Genomic DNA, 17,521 nt, shown 5'->3' with positions numbered 1-17,521 from the left:
ACACTTCCGTGCCATTCCATGAAAAGCGGCGTATGGTCCCCAAGTAATAGAAAGCGTGTGCCCTAAACGAGAAAACAATGGGCAGAACTAAATAAAATGAAATTTTGAAAGTGGATCAGAGGTTATGACGCCTGCGTATCACAGATAAGACGTCAAAAGACAAATTTAAAAAGCAGGCAACATATCCTAAGGGTGATTCAACATTATTCAAGTAGGAATATTTGAACCACCCAACTAGAAAATGCCGAAAAGTTGAAACTAAAAATACCACAAGCACAACAATAATGTCGTCATACCCAAAGTCGATCATGTCAACTACGGGCGAGTACTAGTAGTTCAATTCACTGGGCTCAAATCCAGTGAGAGACTGCTGTGCTATTCTTACTTTATACGAGGAAGTTATTCAGCTCGCTTTAGTTAAGACCTTATAGAAGACCGGTTGTGCTCAAGTTTTCCTCTGTCAGTGGACATTAAGATGTCGCCATAAAATTGTTACAGTGTTATAAATAATGTTATTGGTAGTGATGTTGATATTGTTGACATCGACGATTGTATAAATAACAAAAATTAAATACTGAAATAGTATTCATTCAAGAGCATTCTGTATCAAGTTATCTATCTCAAAAACTGAAACAAATTATCTTCAAGATTGTTAAGATTTTATAGCTGTTATGCACTTGTCTTCTTATTCAAAAAGATGAAAATTACTTCGCGATTTGAGTATTCAATCAACTGTAAAAATACTGTTGTCCTAGTTTTGTCCCTTGTCCTGAAGATGTTCCTCGTTCTCTTTTATAGCTATATCAAGAATTAGTACAATATCTTTTGACTTTTTCTCAAATTTTCTAGGAATAACCAACCTAAACAAAAAAAATCTTAAAAGTTAAAAAGGGACAAAACTCAAATAAAATAACTTTCAGAGTATGTTGCCTTGTTTTATAATTGTACCAAGCATTTTAACCCCCCTTGTCCTTTTAATGATAATTTATCATTTCAGTTACACCGTTTAAATGTTTGGGTAATGTGCTTCTTTAAATTTTTTGTTAGACAACGAACACAACGACGTGAACTACAAGGATGGCGACGACTCAGCTCTCATAATACATGTAGCTCGAAACAGACGAGCTAAAATGGCATGTGTAATAATGATAAATTAAGTGAATTATGATATAAATTATAGAAAGAAGTTGACAACTTACCTAGAAACTCATTCAGAATGCTAAAGGGCCAAACTATTATGCAGACTAGAAGATCTGTAATTGCAAGCGATAACAGGAAGTAGTTTGTAACACTCTGAAGTCGCTTTTCCATGGCAACCGCCATTATAACAAGAATATTTCCTGCCACACCAAATATCACAAGTGGCAACATGAGCAAAACCTCCCAGTTGTTTTGTGGGGCAATCTCGCCGCCAGCTGATGCATTCATGTCGACTTCATATCCAAAATATGCAGATGAACTGTTCATGAGTTTATCTATGTATTACAAAATTGTTCAAGATCAGCAGGTCTAATTTAATTTCCGGCCTACCAGTCTGTTCCGTGATGTATCTACAATTATGAATAATTAAAACTTTAGACTAGAAATATTAAGTAAGTTAAATTCAATTAATCCTACATTATCAAAACTTGCTATCGTTCTTGATGTCTTCTGAATGCTTCCTCGGCTTAAAATGTCATTTACAGCCAATATTAAGTCTATAAAACGATTAAGAGAACATATTTCGTCTAATACAGGTTTCGGGTGTCTGAATTAATTTCATGCGCCAACCCATAATGAGCATCTGTCTTACGTAAGAATATAAATACTTGTCAAAAATCCATTATACGATAAATGCCGTCTCGAAATATGATGCAATTAAGATAAAACCTGTCTCATAACTTACACGCTTTCATATTTATCAATTATTAGCATACGTTTTCTGTATTCCTTCACCTTGAACCTACGAAACTAAATTTTCGTTTCAATATCAGCCTTACCTGCTGACGATGGTAAGTATGTTCCTGCTCAAAAGTTAATTTATTTTGGTATTTTTATTTCCTCATATCCATCCAATTAGCTGAATGGGGTAACGAGTAAAGTCGGTCACAGTAGCTATTAAAGAGGTCATCAAAACCATTAATAATTTAGTTTCGCGTCCAGGGTACTCTAAAATGTTGTTTTAGGATGCTTAGTTGTACATCATACAGCGATAATTGGGGTATCGTATGTTATAATGCTTTCACCCGGTCATCTAACCATTTGATTAAATTACTTCGGGTAGATAGATACTTATTATATCAAACAAGAAAGTATACGTTCACTTACTTTTCGCAGGTTAAAACAGTCCTTGTGTAGAGCGACGGGGATATGTTGTTAAATGGAACGATCATTCTGAAATAAAGGATAAAGACTATTATCGTGCATGGTCAAAATATATGTTGCAAGAATATAACAAAGTATTCTTCAAATAAATGTCACGATAAACTAAATTTGAACAATGATTTTTGCAGAAGATATATAGTTTTATACATTTTAAACCATACAATATATGATAAACCTTACTAGTATTGAAGTGTAAAAACAACAAAAAATACAATTGCAAAACTGAAGTAAAAATAGCACCAGATCTTTAGTTTAAAGGCAATTATTAGCATATATATATATATATTCCTCACAAATACAAGTGTGAAAGAAAGAAAAAAACGTCTTTTAATCATTGTTCATATTTTCAAAAATGTCCAAGGCCCCTTTTTACAACAAATGAATAAGAATTCTGTATAGAAGAAATAGTGAGATAATTTAATTGGGAATATTTCAGTTGATTTCATTTTTAGAATTTAAGCTGGTAAGTATCCAACATAACAGACTGAAGAAAAAATCTAAAATAAAATCTTATGATGATGTGTGATAACAAACCGGTGTGAATCTTGATGAAGATGATATTAATGCAAGCTGTTGTCTATAAAATATGAATCCCTTATCTTACTCGAGTATTTCTCAGATTAAAGCTTAACACTAACAGCGAACAGATACGGAATCCCGGGAGGGTCATCAATGACTTTAGTGCAGGCACGAGAATATGATTCAGAGATACAGGTGCATTGCTTATCCGCAGGTGGTTAAAACTAATAAGACCAAACCTCTAGAATTATGGCACTCGGCCTGATAAAAGTCGCGTAATTCTGTATTAATTATCGAAGAACTCCCTAGCAACGGATCTCGACAAAAATATAATTAAACGCCAAATGATAATGATATAAATCTGTTGAAACGGTTTTATGTTTGAAGCTTTATTTTTACACTGAACAATGCCAATGCCTAATGGTTCCATGTCGCTAACTTAACACCGTACACCATAAAATACATAATACATAAACATTTTCAACAGACAACTTTTATTACCGAAAAAATATCGCAAAGTTGGCTAAAATAAATATATTCCATTATAAATTTAATGACTTATCACATCTGTACAAACAGACGCTTCACTTCTCCGTCATAATATGCCCGCCATAGTAGAAAATCACACGCATTTTTCGATAGATAATACGTACCGGTAAATTATAAGATTACAAGCTATTAAAACGCAATTAAACGGTTTCAAGATGGAATTAAGAAGTTTTGGCACAAATGATAATTCAATTTTACGTAAAAATCAATGCAGAAAAGCCTAATTTCGATCTGGGGGTAACTTTTCACGGTTTTATTTTATGCAACTAAATTATTTAAAGTGACGTAAAATAATTTTAAGACCAAACATTATTACAGTATGAATGCTGATGAATGAGGACAAAAAAGCCTGAAATGAGGAATTATGAAAATTTGGATAGAACAGAACAAAAGCGCCACATAATTTAGATCTGTGCCAATATGTGTTGTCTATATATATTATATAATGACAATATAAATAAATAAATAAATAAATAAATAAATAAACACGGTTAAGAAGACCACTGTCAGACATTAACCGAGAAAGCGTAATAAGATTCTATTATCCCCCGGTGAGTTGTTCCTTTGTTATCCAGTCATTGTATACCAAATTGTTATGAAGATTGATTTGATTTACTGTTTTTACATACAGAATATTCATGCTTCAGGAGTATCGTGAATACAAAGCACACATAACAACTTTTTCTGACCCCCCCCCCCCCCGCCCCTCCACACACACACACGACTTAAGGGGAGAAGAGGCTTATGCTACATATTAGCCTAAATGTCCGTCCGGCAGGCATCCCGTCGTCCATGGACAACTAACAAAGCAGTGGAATGTACAAGCATCCGTGCCCTAAAGACACATCTCTTACTTATAAACTATAAAATGCGTGACATTTTCAATTTCAGATGGCTTTTCCAATCCAATTAGATAGTTTTCAGACTTATGTGGTATTACGTTAACTTTAATGATTTTGTTCCTAGCATTATTGCATTTTTTTCTCTTTAATAATTCCTGTCACTGTGATTAAACGTGCAAGTTTATCGGTAATAAAGACATACTTCATTATAATCTATTACTTATATATACATGTAGATACTAAACGTATGTTTTTGCAAAAGGGAAGGACAGCTGCTAATGTTCACAGTGTACATGAACTCGATGTCCATCCCTTTTGCCTTCTATCTCGTTTGTCCGATTCATAACTGAATCATATATACAGAAACTGTAACGGGAAAAACTAAATCCAATAGATTAAAGTAATATCAAATCAATTTCAAAAACTATTTATAAAGATTTTTAGTCCAGGCTCTAAATAATTCTCTTTATTAAAAGTTAACGAATAAAGTATTCAGTACAACAGTACAGTATGGTTTCAAAGCTTAACAAAAAATAAGAGCTAAATAGTTGTAGTTCTGATTGAAATGTTGATATACATGCCAATACAAAAAGGTCATTGAAACATAAATGTGAAAGATGGTTTACAAAAATAATCAAAAAAATTTAAGTTATATACCATGTAACCTTGCTACTAGTTTTCAGCCATTTTTTGTAAAATTAAAAAAAGAAATAAGTTCTAAAAATGTCTCAGGGCACTAAAATCATCTTTTTTCCCTACCTTTTTCAGAAGAAGGGAAAGTGGGCATTCCTTTAAATTTGGAAAAAACAGGGTATATTTCCAAAAGGGGAGAAAAAAAACTTTGTGTAAATTTTGGTTTAAGGGAAAACCTCTTGATTTAAAAAAAAAACTTTAATGTGTGATGGCACCCTCAAACGGGCCATGCCTTGTTAAATATTGTACATGTAACAATGACCCTTATTTCATTAGTTACCATGTACAAAAAAGGTGAAAATAGTGGATTTCGTCATACTTTGCTTAAAACATGACAAGCGTCGCATGGGGTGTAGATATATATATATACAAGTTTCCTAAACCATTTGCATATTTTTTTTCTACAGTTATATACCTTTCATAAATGTACTTCGAATACTCAACTTTAAAGTAATAAGATATTAATAAAACTGAAAACAACGTCAATTTAATTGAATTTGTCAAACATGTAAAAATATTTTTTCAAAATAAAGGTGTTGTAAGTTCGCTTCAAAAATCACAGTGTATCCCTGCGAATATATTTCTAAGCTAAAGTGTAATGTAAAGAGTAAGTGGTTTATATTAAGGCTATATATAACATATTAAAGAAGAGTATACTAGTAAAACATGTATTCATTAATAACGTTCGTTGCATGTTTATAAAACTGAAGCAAAACATATACAATGTATATAAATAATAAAACCTTCGCGTGAGTTCTTATTTTAAAGAAAAAAGTACAATAGCAAAAGATAACTAACTTGAAATATAATACATACAGAATGAAGATGAAATACGCACGCTTCAATAGCACTATGCTTGTAATCATCCATTATAACTTCCAGTGTTAGTAAAATTGTTTAAAATTCCCGTATGTAATATAAATTTGAAGAAAAAAAAAACTTTCTCGCTATTATCAATTATCATGTAGGTTTGATGTAAATGAAATTATTCCAATATTTCATATGCCTATCGCATCACAGATGTATTCCAATGTGAAACAATAAGATACAAAGATATGAAAATTTTATTGGCAAACAGCGCTATAGTTTTTTCATCACAGCTGCGCGCGCTGTTGCCGTCGCGCGAGCGTTATTATTCACGATGTGTCAGTATTTGCAATGAAATCGTAACGGTCAACAGTTGGTGCTATAGTTTTTGCGAGACAAGAAATAATTTGTTCCCATTTTTGCTAACCCTACATTTACATATCGACATTTGTTGCTTTTTAAAAGATTTCATTATACATGTATAATTGTAGAATAACCTAAACACATCACTGTAAAATATAAATACAACGTACCATTTTTATTATTCTATTTAAGCAATTATGTTATTTTAGGATGTGAACGGTATATGAGGACCCTCCCCCCCCCTTTGGATTTAACCTTTCGCATTAGCTTCTTTTCGCATATTCAAACCTTCAAAAGTATGGGTAAAGTTGTTTAAAGCAGTAAGTCCTGCAATAAGACTGCTCAGTTTATTTCCCCTTTTTGTCATGCAAAAAATAATTTTACACGCTCTTTTACAGAAAGGTGTAAACCGGTTTACTAAATCTTTGCCAGAATTTACCTCTCAATTTTAAGAAATCTTGTTCTAGTTTGGTCAAGTGGTCATACACACAAAAGAAGAAAAAACTACAACTGTAGTTCCGAAACTTTGCAGAAATAAATTATCACCATCGTATGTGTTTTAAACGTAAAAAGACCCTACTTAAATGCGTTAAAAATCACTGCATAAATGACACTGGCAACGTTCATGCGGCAGTGCTGTTATAAAAAAAACGACGTTACATGGTCATAGAAAAATGTGGTACCTTAATTAATTTAACAAGTTAACTATTCAAACCGGAACGAAATAGTGGCCTCAATGGAATATTTTCTTTTCACGACCTTTAATTGGATGTGATCTTTAACACTCGTAAAAGAACCATTTCTTTGTTTAGCATTGACATTAAAATTGTTTAAGTTCATCAAACAGTGATATTTAGAATATTGCAAACTAACATTTTTGTGATATTTCCAATGGGGAAAAATGTTGAACATTCCAAATTTGCAAACTACATGTACAAACCATATCGCGTCCAAGAAATATGCTAAATTCGTGCAGCAAAGATTAACAGTTTTTATAAAATGAAAATTATCCATATTATGTTGATAGTATTTAGTATCATATACGTGATACCAAACCATAAAACAATCATACATGGATGTTGATGATAAATATGAGATACATGATACGATATGACATATCTATACTGTATATAGCAGAAGGCTCTAAAATAAAATGAGCCGTGTCACGACAAAAGCAACATAATGGGTTTGCGACCATCATGGATCCAGACCAGCCTGCGCATCCGCGAGTTTCCTAGTTATAGGGTCTGTAAGCGAACAGCATGGATCCTGATCAGACTGCGCATCCGCGCAGGCTGGTCTGGATCCATGCTGGTCGCAAACCCATTATGTTGGTTTTGTCGTGACGCGGCTCAAATATTGATATTCATCATTCATGTATAAATGTTCAATCACAATGAAACGCTTACAACCTTTGACAATATTTTTTTCAAGAAATACTTTATAAGACTATCTAAATGAAACGTTTCTATTGTTTTTTGTTGTTGTTGTTGTTGTTGTTGTTGTCTTTAATATTTGAAATATATACATATACTTATGGAAAATGTAACCATTGTGACCTATCCACTATCAAAGTGAGTTTAAATTCATTCTTACAACATTCAAAGAAAACACAGACCTGCTCACCAAATTAAAGAAATTGTTTACTAAGACATGAATAGCGAGTTCTTACAAGAGCTGTCACAGGAGACAGCCAAGCTCGACACTTTACATACTGGACGCAGAAAGGAATACAAAATATAAAAGAAAAACCAATTATGATATAAATATATTTTTTCTTATGACATGAAGATATAGTCATTAATATAAATTCAAAGTTCAAGGGGAAATAATTCTGGAAATAGTCACACTATAGTTATGGACCTTGTCACATAACACGTGTGTAATGATAAGAAACACATATTTGAAGTTTGAAGAAGATACCTTAAAAAGTAAAGAAGTTATAATATTTCTTAAAGAAAAATTTTAAGTTCAAAGGGAGATTAATCTGAAAATATTGCTTCAAGAGTTATGAACCTTGTCACATAAGATCTGGTTGATGATAAGGAATGTGTATTTGAAATTTGAGGCAGATACCTTTAAAACTAAAGAAGTCATAATAAAAAGTAACATTTTTCAAGTAAAAAAAATCTAAGTTAATGGGGAGATAATTCTTGCAATATTGGTGCTAGAGTTATGAATCTAAGATGTAGTTAATGATAAGGAACAAACATTTGAAGTATGAAGTTGATCCTTTCATTAAGTAATAAAGAAGTAACTGTAAAAGATAATATTTTTAAAGATAAATTCTAAGTTCAAGGGGAGACAAATCTAAAAATATTTGTGCTAGAGTAATGAACCCTGTCACATAAGACGTGGTTGATGATAAGGAACATACATTTGAAGTCTTAAGAAATGAAAAAGTTATAGTAAAAAATAATATATTTTAAGGAAAATTCTAAGTTCAAGGGGAGATAATCTGATAATATTGGTGCTAGAGTTATGAACCCTGTCACATAAGATGTGGTTGATGATAAGGAACATATATTTGAAGTATGAAGTTGATACCTTAATAAATGAAAAAGTTATAGTGAAAAATATTTTACTGCACCAAACTTTAATCTGAAATCTGGACGCGGACGCCGACGCCGGGGCAAGTAAGACAGCTCTCCATATACTTCGTATAGTCGAGCTAAAAATCATTGCAATCGTAAACAATTAATCCTTAAGCTGTTGCATTTCTTAAATGGATTTGTCCAGCTTCCGTTTTAAGAACTGCCCATTATCAATTTTAAGAAAACTTAAGTTACTTAGTCAACAATAAAAGGCCTGGTCAGAATGCATGGATAATTAATACATGTACATGTATAGGTATAATACATGTAGGTATGCTCGAGTGGTACATGTATGGACAATTGTCAAGAGGCTCTTGGAATTGGAATTTTTCAAATCGGACTGCCTACTATGTGTTATTATCAATTCAGTCAAGATTTTTCTCTCAATACTTATATAACACTTAAACAGAATATTATACGCATGATAAAGAGGAAGTACGTGACAATGCGATGGAAAACGTGACAGTGCATGGATTAAGAACGACAGTACAATAGTGACAGTACGATAGAAAAACGTGACAGTGTGTTGGTAAAGAGCGACAGTACGATAGTGACAATACGACTGAGAGCGTGACAGTGTGTTTGGTAAAAAAACAACATTACGATAGTGACAATGAGATGGAAAGCGTGACTGCACGTTGGTAAAGAGCGTCTTAACGAAAGTGACAATGACGGAAAGCGTGACAGCGCGTTTTTTAAGAGCGACAGTACGAAAGTGTCTATGAGATGGAAAGTGTGACAGTGCGTTGGTAAAGAGTGACAGTACGATTTTGACGGAAAGCGTGACAGAAAGTTGGTGATGAGCGAAATTACGGTAATGACAATAAGCGCGACAATACGATGGTGACAGTCCGATAATAAAATGGTGGGCTTCCGCCATTGTACTGTCGCGCTATGCGATTTCGGGAAGAACCCGCTGGCACTAACGGAAAACCGTGACCGTACACTTTTATGCAGTTTTAATTATCTTCTTCTTATGTTATACTTCTTCTTCTTCGTCTTCTTTTTCTTAATTATTATTATTATTCTTATTATTATTCTTATTATTGTTATTATTATTATTATTATTATTATTATTATTATTATTATTATTATTATTATTATTATTATTATTACTATTACTATTATTATTATTATTATTATTATTATTAAATGTGCATTCCATTGTTAATATCATAGTCATTCATATCACCTATTTCAACATTCTCTCTTATCATGATTTTACTGAATCATATAATAGATATGCCAATTTCCAAAAAAAAAAATATCAACTTCCCATCATAGCGCCAAGTCACTTCTTTGGGACGAATATTTTTTACAGTCAAAACCGAAACTTGCACTCTTAGATCTCCGTCTTTCCAGTATTTAGCAACAGGAAACAAAATGAACACGTTCACTCTCAGAAGAATAAACTTTATTCAAAGAGAGCACTAGGGGGACTAGTTTTAACAATACAGACTATTGTAGTTGTTCGAGAACATTGTATCCTACAGCCCATCAAGCCAGAAAAAAACTTTTTTCAACCATTACTTGAAAAGGCAAATTCTATATCTGACTGTCTTGGGTAAAATTAAACACACCTTGTAACGACAACTGAGCCTTCGTTCATAAACGTATCAAAAGGCTAATAGAGGAAAGTCATTACTGGCATGTCGGAACCAGACCTTACCGCATTTACATTTCCCCAGGGGTACAGTCTTAAAATTTCTTAATAAGAAGCGGAAACTGTCGAGATCGCAAGTCTCGTTCATATTGTTATAAACGTTTCACATTATAAGAGTTAAAATGGGAAAGGAAAAGGTCACTAAGTGAAGAAACTTTGTGAATTAATGTGCGTGAGAAGTCATGATCTTAGATGTTTGTTGTTTTGTTGTTGTTTTTTGTAGTTTTTGTTGTTGTTGCATTTGGACTCTTGTCTAGAACTTAAGTAAAAATCATATGTAAGTATTCCATGTTTCAAAGCAATATCTCAAAGAGTCCCACTGATAAAATTTCTTAATAAGAAGCGGAAACTGTCGAGATCGCAAGTCTCATTCGTATTCTAAAAAACGTTTCACATTATAAGAGTTTAAAATGGAAAAGGAAAAGGTCACTAAGTAAAGAAAGGTTTGTGAATAAATGTGTGTGAGAAGTCATGATCTTAAGTGTTTGTTGTTTTGTTGTTGTTGTTGTTGTTGTTTTCTGGAGTTTTTGTTGTTGTTGTTGTTGTTGTTTCTGGGGGGTGTTGTTTGTTGTTTTGTTTTTGTTCTTTTTTAGGGGGGAGGGTTTTTGTTGGGTTTTTATTGGTTTAATTAGGGTAAGGGATTTGAAAAACATGCAAGACAAAAAAAAGGAATAAATGACATAGGTATGTACTTTTGTCTAAAACTTTTGTAAAAATCAAATGTAAGTATCCCATGTTTCAAAGCAAGTATCCCATGTTTCAAAGCAATATCTCAAAGAGTCCCATATATATGGTGGATGATGAAAAAATAATTAAATTTTAAATGGAAAAGTTAGCAAAGTTTTGTCAAAATCAACCAAAGAAAAATAGATACTGTAGCCTTCAACTTCACTGTTTTGTCGCTAAATGGACAACTTTTTACTTTTGCATGCAACTGATGTTGAAGAATTGGGTGTTGATTGTAAGTATAAAAAATATTATGTTACAAAACCTATAGCCAAAGGGTTCAGTTACTAAGTGGGTAAGTTTTCAAAATAAACTTTTTAAATACCGCAAAGACACACTTTCAACAAAAGTTGTGACAGAGTTATGAACTCTTGCTACATATGAATGTAATGGCCATTAAACAAATCAAAGCGTGCTGCTCAAGTGGATTCAGATGTCCACGCCCGGATGAAAATATATATTCATATGTAAATACAGTTGAGCTAAAATAATTTGTAACGATAGATCATTTTACACAATTTGTACAGCTAGTAAAAGTCTAAGAAAACACGTGATCAAATCAGAATCAGTTTGTCGTCTGCTTTTTCCGAGCGTTCGACCTTGACATTCGGAACAGTCTCAATTGGCTTTGATGGACACCTTGTCTTATCTAGAGAATAGACTTTTCACAAATGGAAGCAGATTACTCTTTTCATGTCAAAGTAAAAAGTCTGAGTTAGAGATCAGCAATCAATATTGAATAACTAATGTGACAAGGACCTTTTGAAGTAAAATGCTCAAGTATATTGAACATCGTTTCACCATGGCAAGTATATCTAAAATAGGATGCTTCCTTTTACATACGTGACTCTATTAATCTAAAAAAAGGTATGCCTTGTCGGTGAAAACAATTTAAATGTAACATAGCATAAATAAGCATGAACCCAAAGAGCATTGGTGTTTTGTTGGGAAAAAAAGTGCAGTTACAAATAAATAAAAATAATGACATTTCCAAAACGTTTATACGAATGTATACATCCGTTAAGAACCAGAAATACGTAATTTAATAGGACCACAGGCCTTAATTGGACGGAAAATATAGCTACATGTAAATGTTTATGCTAAGGAGTAAAAATTGGTGCGCAAATAATTTATAGTAAAGTTTGTATTGAAATTGTTTTTTGTTTTTTTGTAGCAACTTGTTAATGGCATGGTTTCAATAACGAAAAGTAGTCCTGTATTTCGAAACAATCAGCAATTCGTAAGAATCACTTAGTCCCATATACACTCCTTACAAAAATAAGGCCATTTAAGCACGTTGATTTGTATGATTTTCAATATTTTAGAAGATCGTTCGAATATCGTTTAGGCCTATTTGATTTCTCATGTAACTGAAAATTACTATACAACTTGTATTTGCCTTTTTTCTCAGAAACAAATCAAAACGAAAAACGAACAAATCTTTACAAACGAGAAAAAAATATCAAACTTCCGACAGAAATTAAGTGTATATTCATGAGGATACAATTCACGGGATATACCACCGGAACAAACATATTCGTTAATGTCGATTCTATTTTCCATCTATTTTCTATTGTTGCTAAGATAAAGTTACGAAACTTCAATGCAAATGTCTGAATATTATATGAAAAATAGCTATTTTCTTCCTTTCTACTGACAGTTCTATTCAGAAAACCGTCTGTAAATTTATGTAATTTGTTAAGAAAGAGGTACATAAAGACATAGACAAATCTCTGAAATAACTTAATGAATTTATTTCATATTTTGGATATAGACATTTCTCAAATAAGGCTAGGAATCACGACTAGACAAGTACATGAACAATACTGGGTCGATCGGCAGATTTGGAGAGTCATGATATTAATGGTCAATAGCGAAGAAATCCTGTTAATTGAAATTCAATATATTATCTGACGAATGCTTATTAATCTCGAACAAATTACGAAGGAAATCTAAAATCAGTGAATGAAGTCGTGTTAGAATAGATAATTATTTGACTTCCTCATTTTTTTTCATGTTAGCCAAATATTTGACTACTGCTTTTTTTGTCACGTTTTCAACGCAGTGTATATTTCCGACATTAATTTATTCTTCTTCTTTTTTTTACTACGATAAAATAGTATTTGGATGCAGCTGAGCTTGCACGTGCATGTTAAAATATATATGAGCCGCGTCATGACAAAACCAACATAATGGGTTTGCGACCAGCATGGATCCAGACCAGCCTACGCATCCGCGCAGTCTGGTCAGGATCCATGCTGTTCGCTATCAGTTTCTTTACATGTAATAGAGTTGGTAAGCGAACAGCATGGATCCTGATCAGACTGCGCGGATGCGCAGGCTGGTCTGGATCCATGCTGGTCGCAAACCCATTATGTTGGTTTTGTCGTGATGCGGCTCATATGTGCACTTTAGATTCTTTGTAAAATGAACGACCGATGAATCATCGTACTTTTCCTAAAATTGAATTGCAGTCTAACATGCGGGTCTATATTATTTATGAAATTCAATTACGAAAACTTCAATTGAGCAGTGCAGCTTCTAGGACTAGTCTTTGATGATTAATTTCAATACGAAAATGCAGACAGACTGTTGCTTTTTAAAGAAAGAAGGAAACACTCGGATATCGCACCGTTTGTAGCAGTATTGAGCCACGCAACTCTGTACACCTTGGTTTTTACTCTACACCTTGGCCGGCAAAAACAATCGTCCGTATTACCCAGGTTGTCCCACAGCCTGTACGGACAAGTAAAATTTTTTAAGAATTAACTATGTAACAAGTTTAAAATGCTTCACACACAAAACAAGAGCTGTCGGTAGGACAGCAACGCTCGACTATTCTTAGTGCTTGATAGTAAAAAAAAATGCTTGATACAGTTACCTCCTCCTGTTTACAGGTTGGGGTCATGATGGTGAACAAGTGTGCAAAGTTTCAAAGCCATATGTCAATGGACTTTGAAAATATTTGAACTAATACAAAAACTTTAACGTAAATTCTAAGTCGAAAAAGGGCCATAATTCTGTCAAAATGCTTGATAGAGTTACCTCCTCCTGTCTACAGGTTGGGGTCATGATGGTGAACAAGTGTGCAAAGTTTCAAAGCCATATGTCAATTGACTTTGAAAATATTTGAACTCTTACAAAAACTTTAATGTAAATTCTAAGTCGAAAAAGGGGCATAATTCTGTCAAAATGCTTGATAGAGTTACCTCCTCCTGTCTACAGGTTGGGGTCATGATGGTGAACAAGTGTGCAAAGTTTCAAAGCCATATGTCAATGGACTTTGAAAATATTTGAACTATTACAAAAACTTTAACATAAGTGGTTACGCCGACGCCGACGCTCGGGTGACTGCAATAGCTCTACTTATTCTTATCGAATAGTCGAGCTAAAAACGGACAAGAAAGTCAAAATCAGATTTTGCCGGCCCTGAGATTGCACAATTTTAGCACTTTAATAGAATGGAATGAATGAGTTCAGTTTCAAAACAGCGCCTTACGCAAAACAAAATTTGTTTTCAGTCTCTTATTTGACTTTCTTTGTGGAAAAAAATACGAATAATTACATACATTTGTATATTATGTACGACATCAATCCTGTAACGCACCCTGTAAATCTTTTTATTGTTAGAGAAAAAGAGTATCGGTTTATTATAGAAGAATATCAAGTCCAATTTTCACTCGACTGACATGTAAGTTATTGAGATTCTGAATCTACACGTACCAAAGGGAGTTGAAACATGTTGTGGTACGCGTAAAATCATCCTTAACAAGAGAATCACATAATTTCTAATCTAAAGATCGTAATGCGTGCATATTACTTCGTGAGGTTAACGAGTCTAAAAAGATCAGCGTATTTCTATGTTGTAGAGCCGAGCCTATTATATATATATATATGTGGAATCCATCCTCAAAACAATTTTGAATCTCCATGTCGGCGATGTTTTTTGGTTTGTTTGGTTTTGCATTTTTGGGGTTATTTTGCAAGTTTTCCAGTATCCCCTAAACTTTGATTAGGCTGTTTCAAATACTTAGCTGGTCAAATCCATTTCACATATGCAGTGAATTAAAGCAAAGTTTCTGTTGTTGTCTACACGTCGCATTGATATCTATTTTTTTTTTATTAATATTGAACATTTACTATAACATCCATTGAAGTTTTAAAGACATAGTCAATGGGAAAAATAAGGAAAAAATCTAGATACAGTCAATTTATTGGGATTATGTGCTAGGCAGTGTAATATTCAATTTTCATTACATTTATTTCATTTGTATTTCCGAATGAACGGACATTTAATCTTAAGGATTGGACATAACTTCCTGAGTCGAGGAAATAATTAATGTCTCTGTTTGTTCATGTCCACACCTCGCTAATGAACGTATCAAAATCAGACAATGTCCCAAGGCTCGAAAAATTATGTACAACTTTTCTACAAAAAATTTGGTGGTTCAGTTTTGTACGTTCAAAAGAACTGTTTTCCAAAAAGAAATAATTTTACGTCAGGACATTATAAACATTGAATGGCCCATATTGTTTTAAGGTTCCGTGATATATGCATGAAGATTCATAAACATGTAATCACACTTTAGTAACTTGAGGAAAGGTATATATCCCCGTATTTCGACGTGATATTATATGTGATTCGTTAATGAACACTGTTTATAATTTTGCACAGATTATTGACCTTTTTAAACCAAATCATTTCTGACATACACTCCCACTCCCACACTAAAACTTCATTTATTTCGCGTTTTTCTGGGGAAAGGAAGCATTTACTAAACTTGGGAAATCAGTGGCTTTGGTTCTATAACTGTATCTCTTCGATTGATATGTAAGTACCTAATTCCCATGACAACATATCTTTAGCATAAAATTTACTTTTATATTGTTTTGTCGTTCTGTTATAGAAGGCTCGTAACATAAATACATTGTTTGATATGACAATAACAAAATTTCATTTCATTCAAGGCAGATTTACAGCAGTAATTAAAACATTTTATCCACAGGAACTTGAAATTCTATCACTATTAACGATAATATGCAAAATATACCCCCTATATACTATAAAAAAAAACACAGTGTTTTTTATAGTATATAGGGGGTATATTTGGATATTATAATTAATATTGGTTATTTGATAGAATTTCAAGTTCCTGTGTTTTATCTAACTTTGCAAGTGGGCCATGATCTATGTCAGACTAGGACAGGACATAAACAATACTGAATGTCTGGAGCAATTGTTGAATAAATGTACAAAAAAAATCAAAGTTTCTTTGGTGGAGGGACAAAATGATGCTAAATTGTGAGATAATATTTGTTAATGAATTCTGAATATGATTTTAATTTTTTGTTATCATAAATAAATGTATGGAATAAGTTCAATAACTCTACATAAATTCAACTTTACCAATGCATTTAGAATAGTCACAGATTTTATATTCTTTAATTTTATTTAAATGAAGCAAAGCTATCATATTTAAGTTTAGAATTAAGAGTTCTCAAAAGTATCACAAATACACACAAGGCCAAGGGGTTGGAACAAAAATGGTAAGTCTACCCGGGTCCGGGAAATTCAAATGAAATGAATTAAAGTCTAACAGTATACAGATCCAAAACGGAAGTACATTTTAACAGAATAGATATAAAGATTTGTACCTGTATTATCCTTGTAGAATTTCTTCATATGATTCCATAACTATCCAAAAAAAGTTGAGCTGTCAAATTTTGACATCTATTTTCAAAACTTCCGGTGAGATACACTACGGAGCGAATTTATTTCGAGGGTATGATCGGATGAAAATATTAGTACGATTTTGATTATATTATTTTATGACACATTTAAGAACAACTTTTCAGAATATTTAATCTTTTTACTTATAATCTGTACATCGCGTAAACTATTATTTAATGTTGCACATTTTTATTCGAAGAAAAATTAGTCTGACGTCATAGCGCGCGTGCTAAGTTATATTATATGGTAGGCCGTTACTGTAATATAATGGTTTGAACTCTGACCGGTTATTAAACATTTTACCACATAGTTATAAATGATGAATGAAATAGTTTGTAATTTGTAGTTAGTAATTAGATCTAAGCATACTTCTCTCATGAATATTTCTCTCATGGTTTATTTTTAATATTATGCACAAATATGTTTTTATCGAATTGAAAACCCAATCTGTCTCTTTTAAAACTGGTCAAATTTTACGGTATTATAAAAAAGACAAGGAGTGACATCCGCCATTTGCCGCAACGTTTTCGGCATGAGTTTATCCCCTTTGGCTACAATTGATTACTATATTTTCAGAATTTTGTTCCCGTTATTTTTGTCAACTATCAGGTATCGTCCGGATATAACGTTAACGGTTTATTGTTTACACGTGTTGACATGTATAGGCGGC

General features: G+C 32.7%; 1 protein-coding gene across 3 annotated transcripts in view; it reads right to left on the bottom strand.

The window, feature by feature from the left end:
• The window catches only part of LOC132725421 (5-hydroxytryptamine receptor 2A-like), a 30,526-nt gene extending 13,631 nt beyond the window's left edge, over positions 1-16,895 (bottom strand). Inside the window, exons 1-3 of one of the 3 annotated variants that reach the window (XM_060710547.1) lie at positions 16,776-16,895; positions 2,308-2,373; positions 1,200-1,550 (exon numbers count right to left, since the gene is read on the bottom strand). In XM_060710547.1, the coding sequence (XP_060566530.1) occupies positions 1,200-1,467 (268 nt within the window). In that variant the 5' untranslated portion in view covers positions 1,468-1,550; positions 2,308-2,373; positions 16,776-16,895. Of the gene's footprint in view, positions 1-1,199; positions 1,551-2,307; positions 2,374-5,783; positions 6,054-16,775 lie in introns of those variants that run through there. The other 2 variants (XM_060710548.1, XM_060710550.1) reach the window with 2 other exon arrangements.
• Between the last annotated feature and the right edge of the window lie 626 nt (positions 16,896-17,521).

The sequence above is a fragment of the Ruditapes philippinarum genome, unplaced genomic scaffold (genome assembly GCF_026571515.1).
Source record: "Ruditapes philippinarum isolate M1 unplaced genomic scaffold, ASM2657151v2 ctg2598_1_1_1_1, whole genome shotgun sequence".
NCBI lineage: Eukaryota > Metazoa > Mollusca > Bivalvia > Venerida > Veneridae > Ruditapes > Ruditapes philippinarum.
Note: the sequence above shows the minus strand (reverse complement) of the source record. Positions and strands in the feature narration are given on the sequence as shown.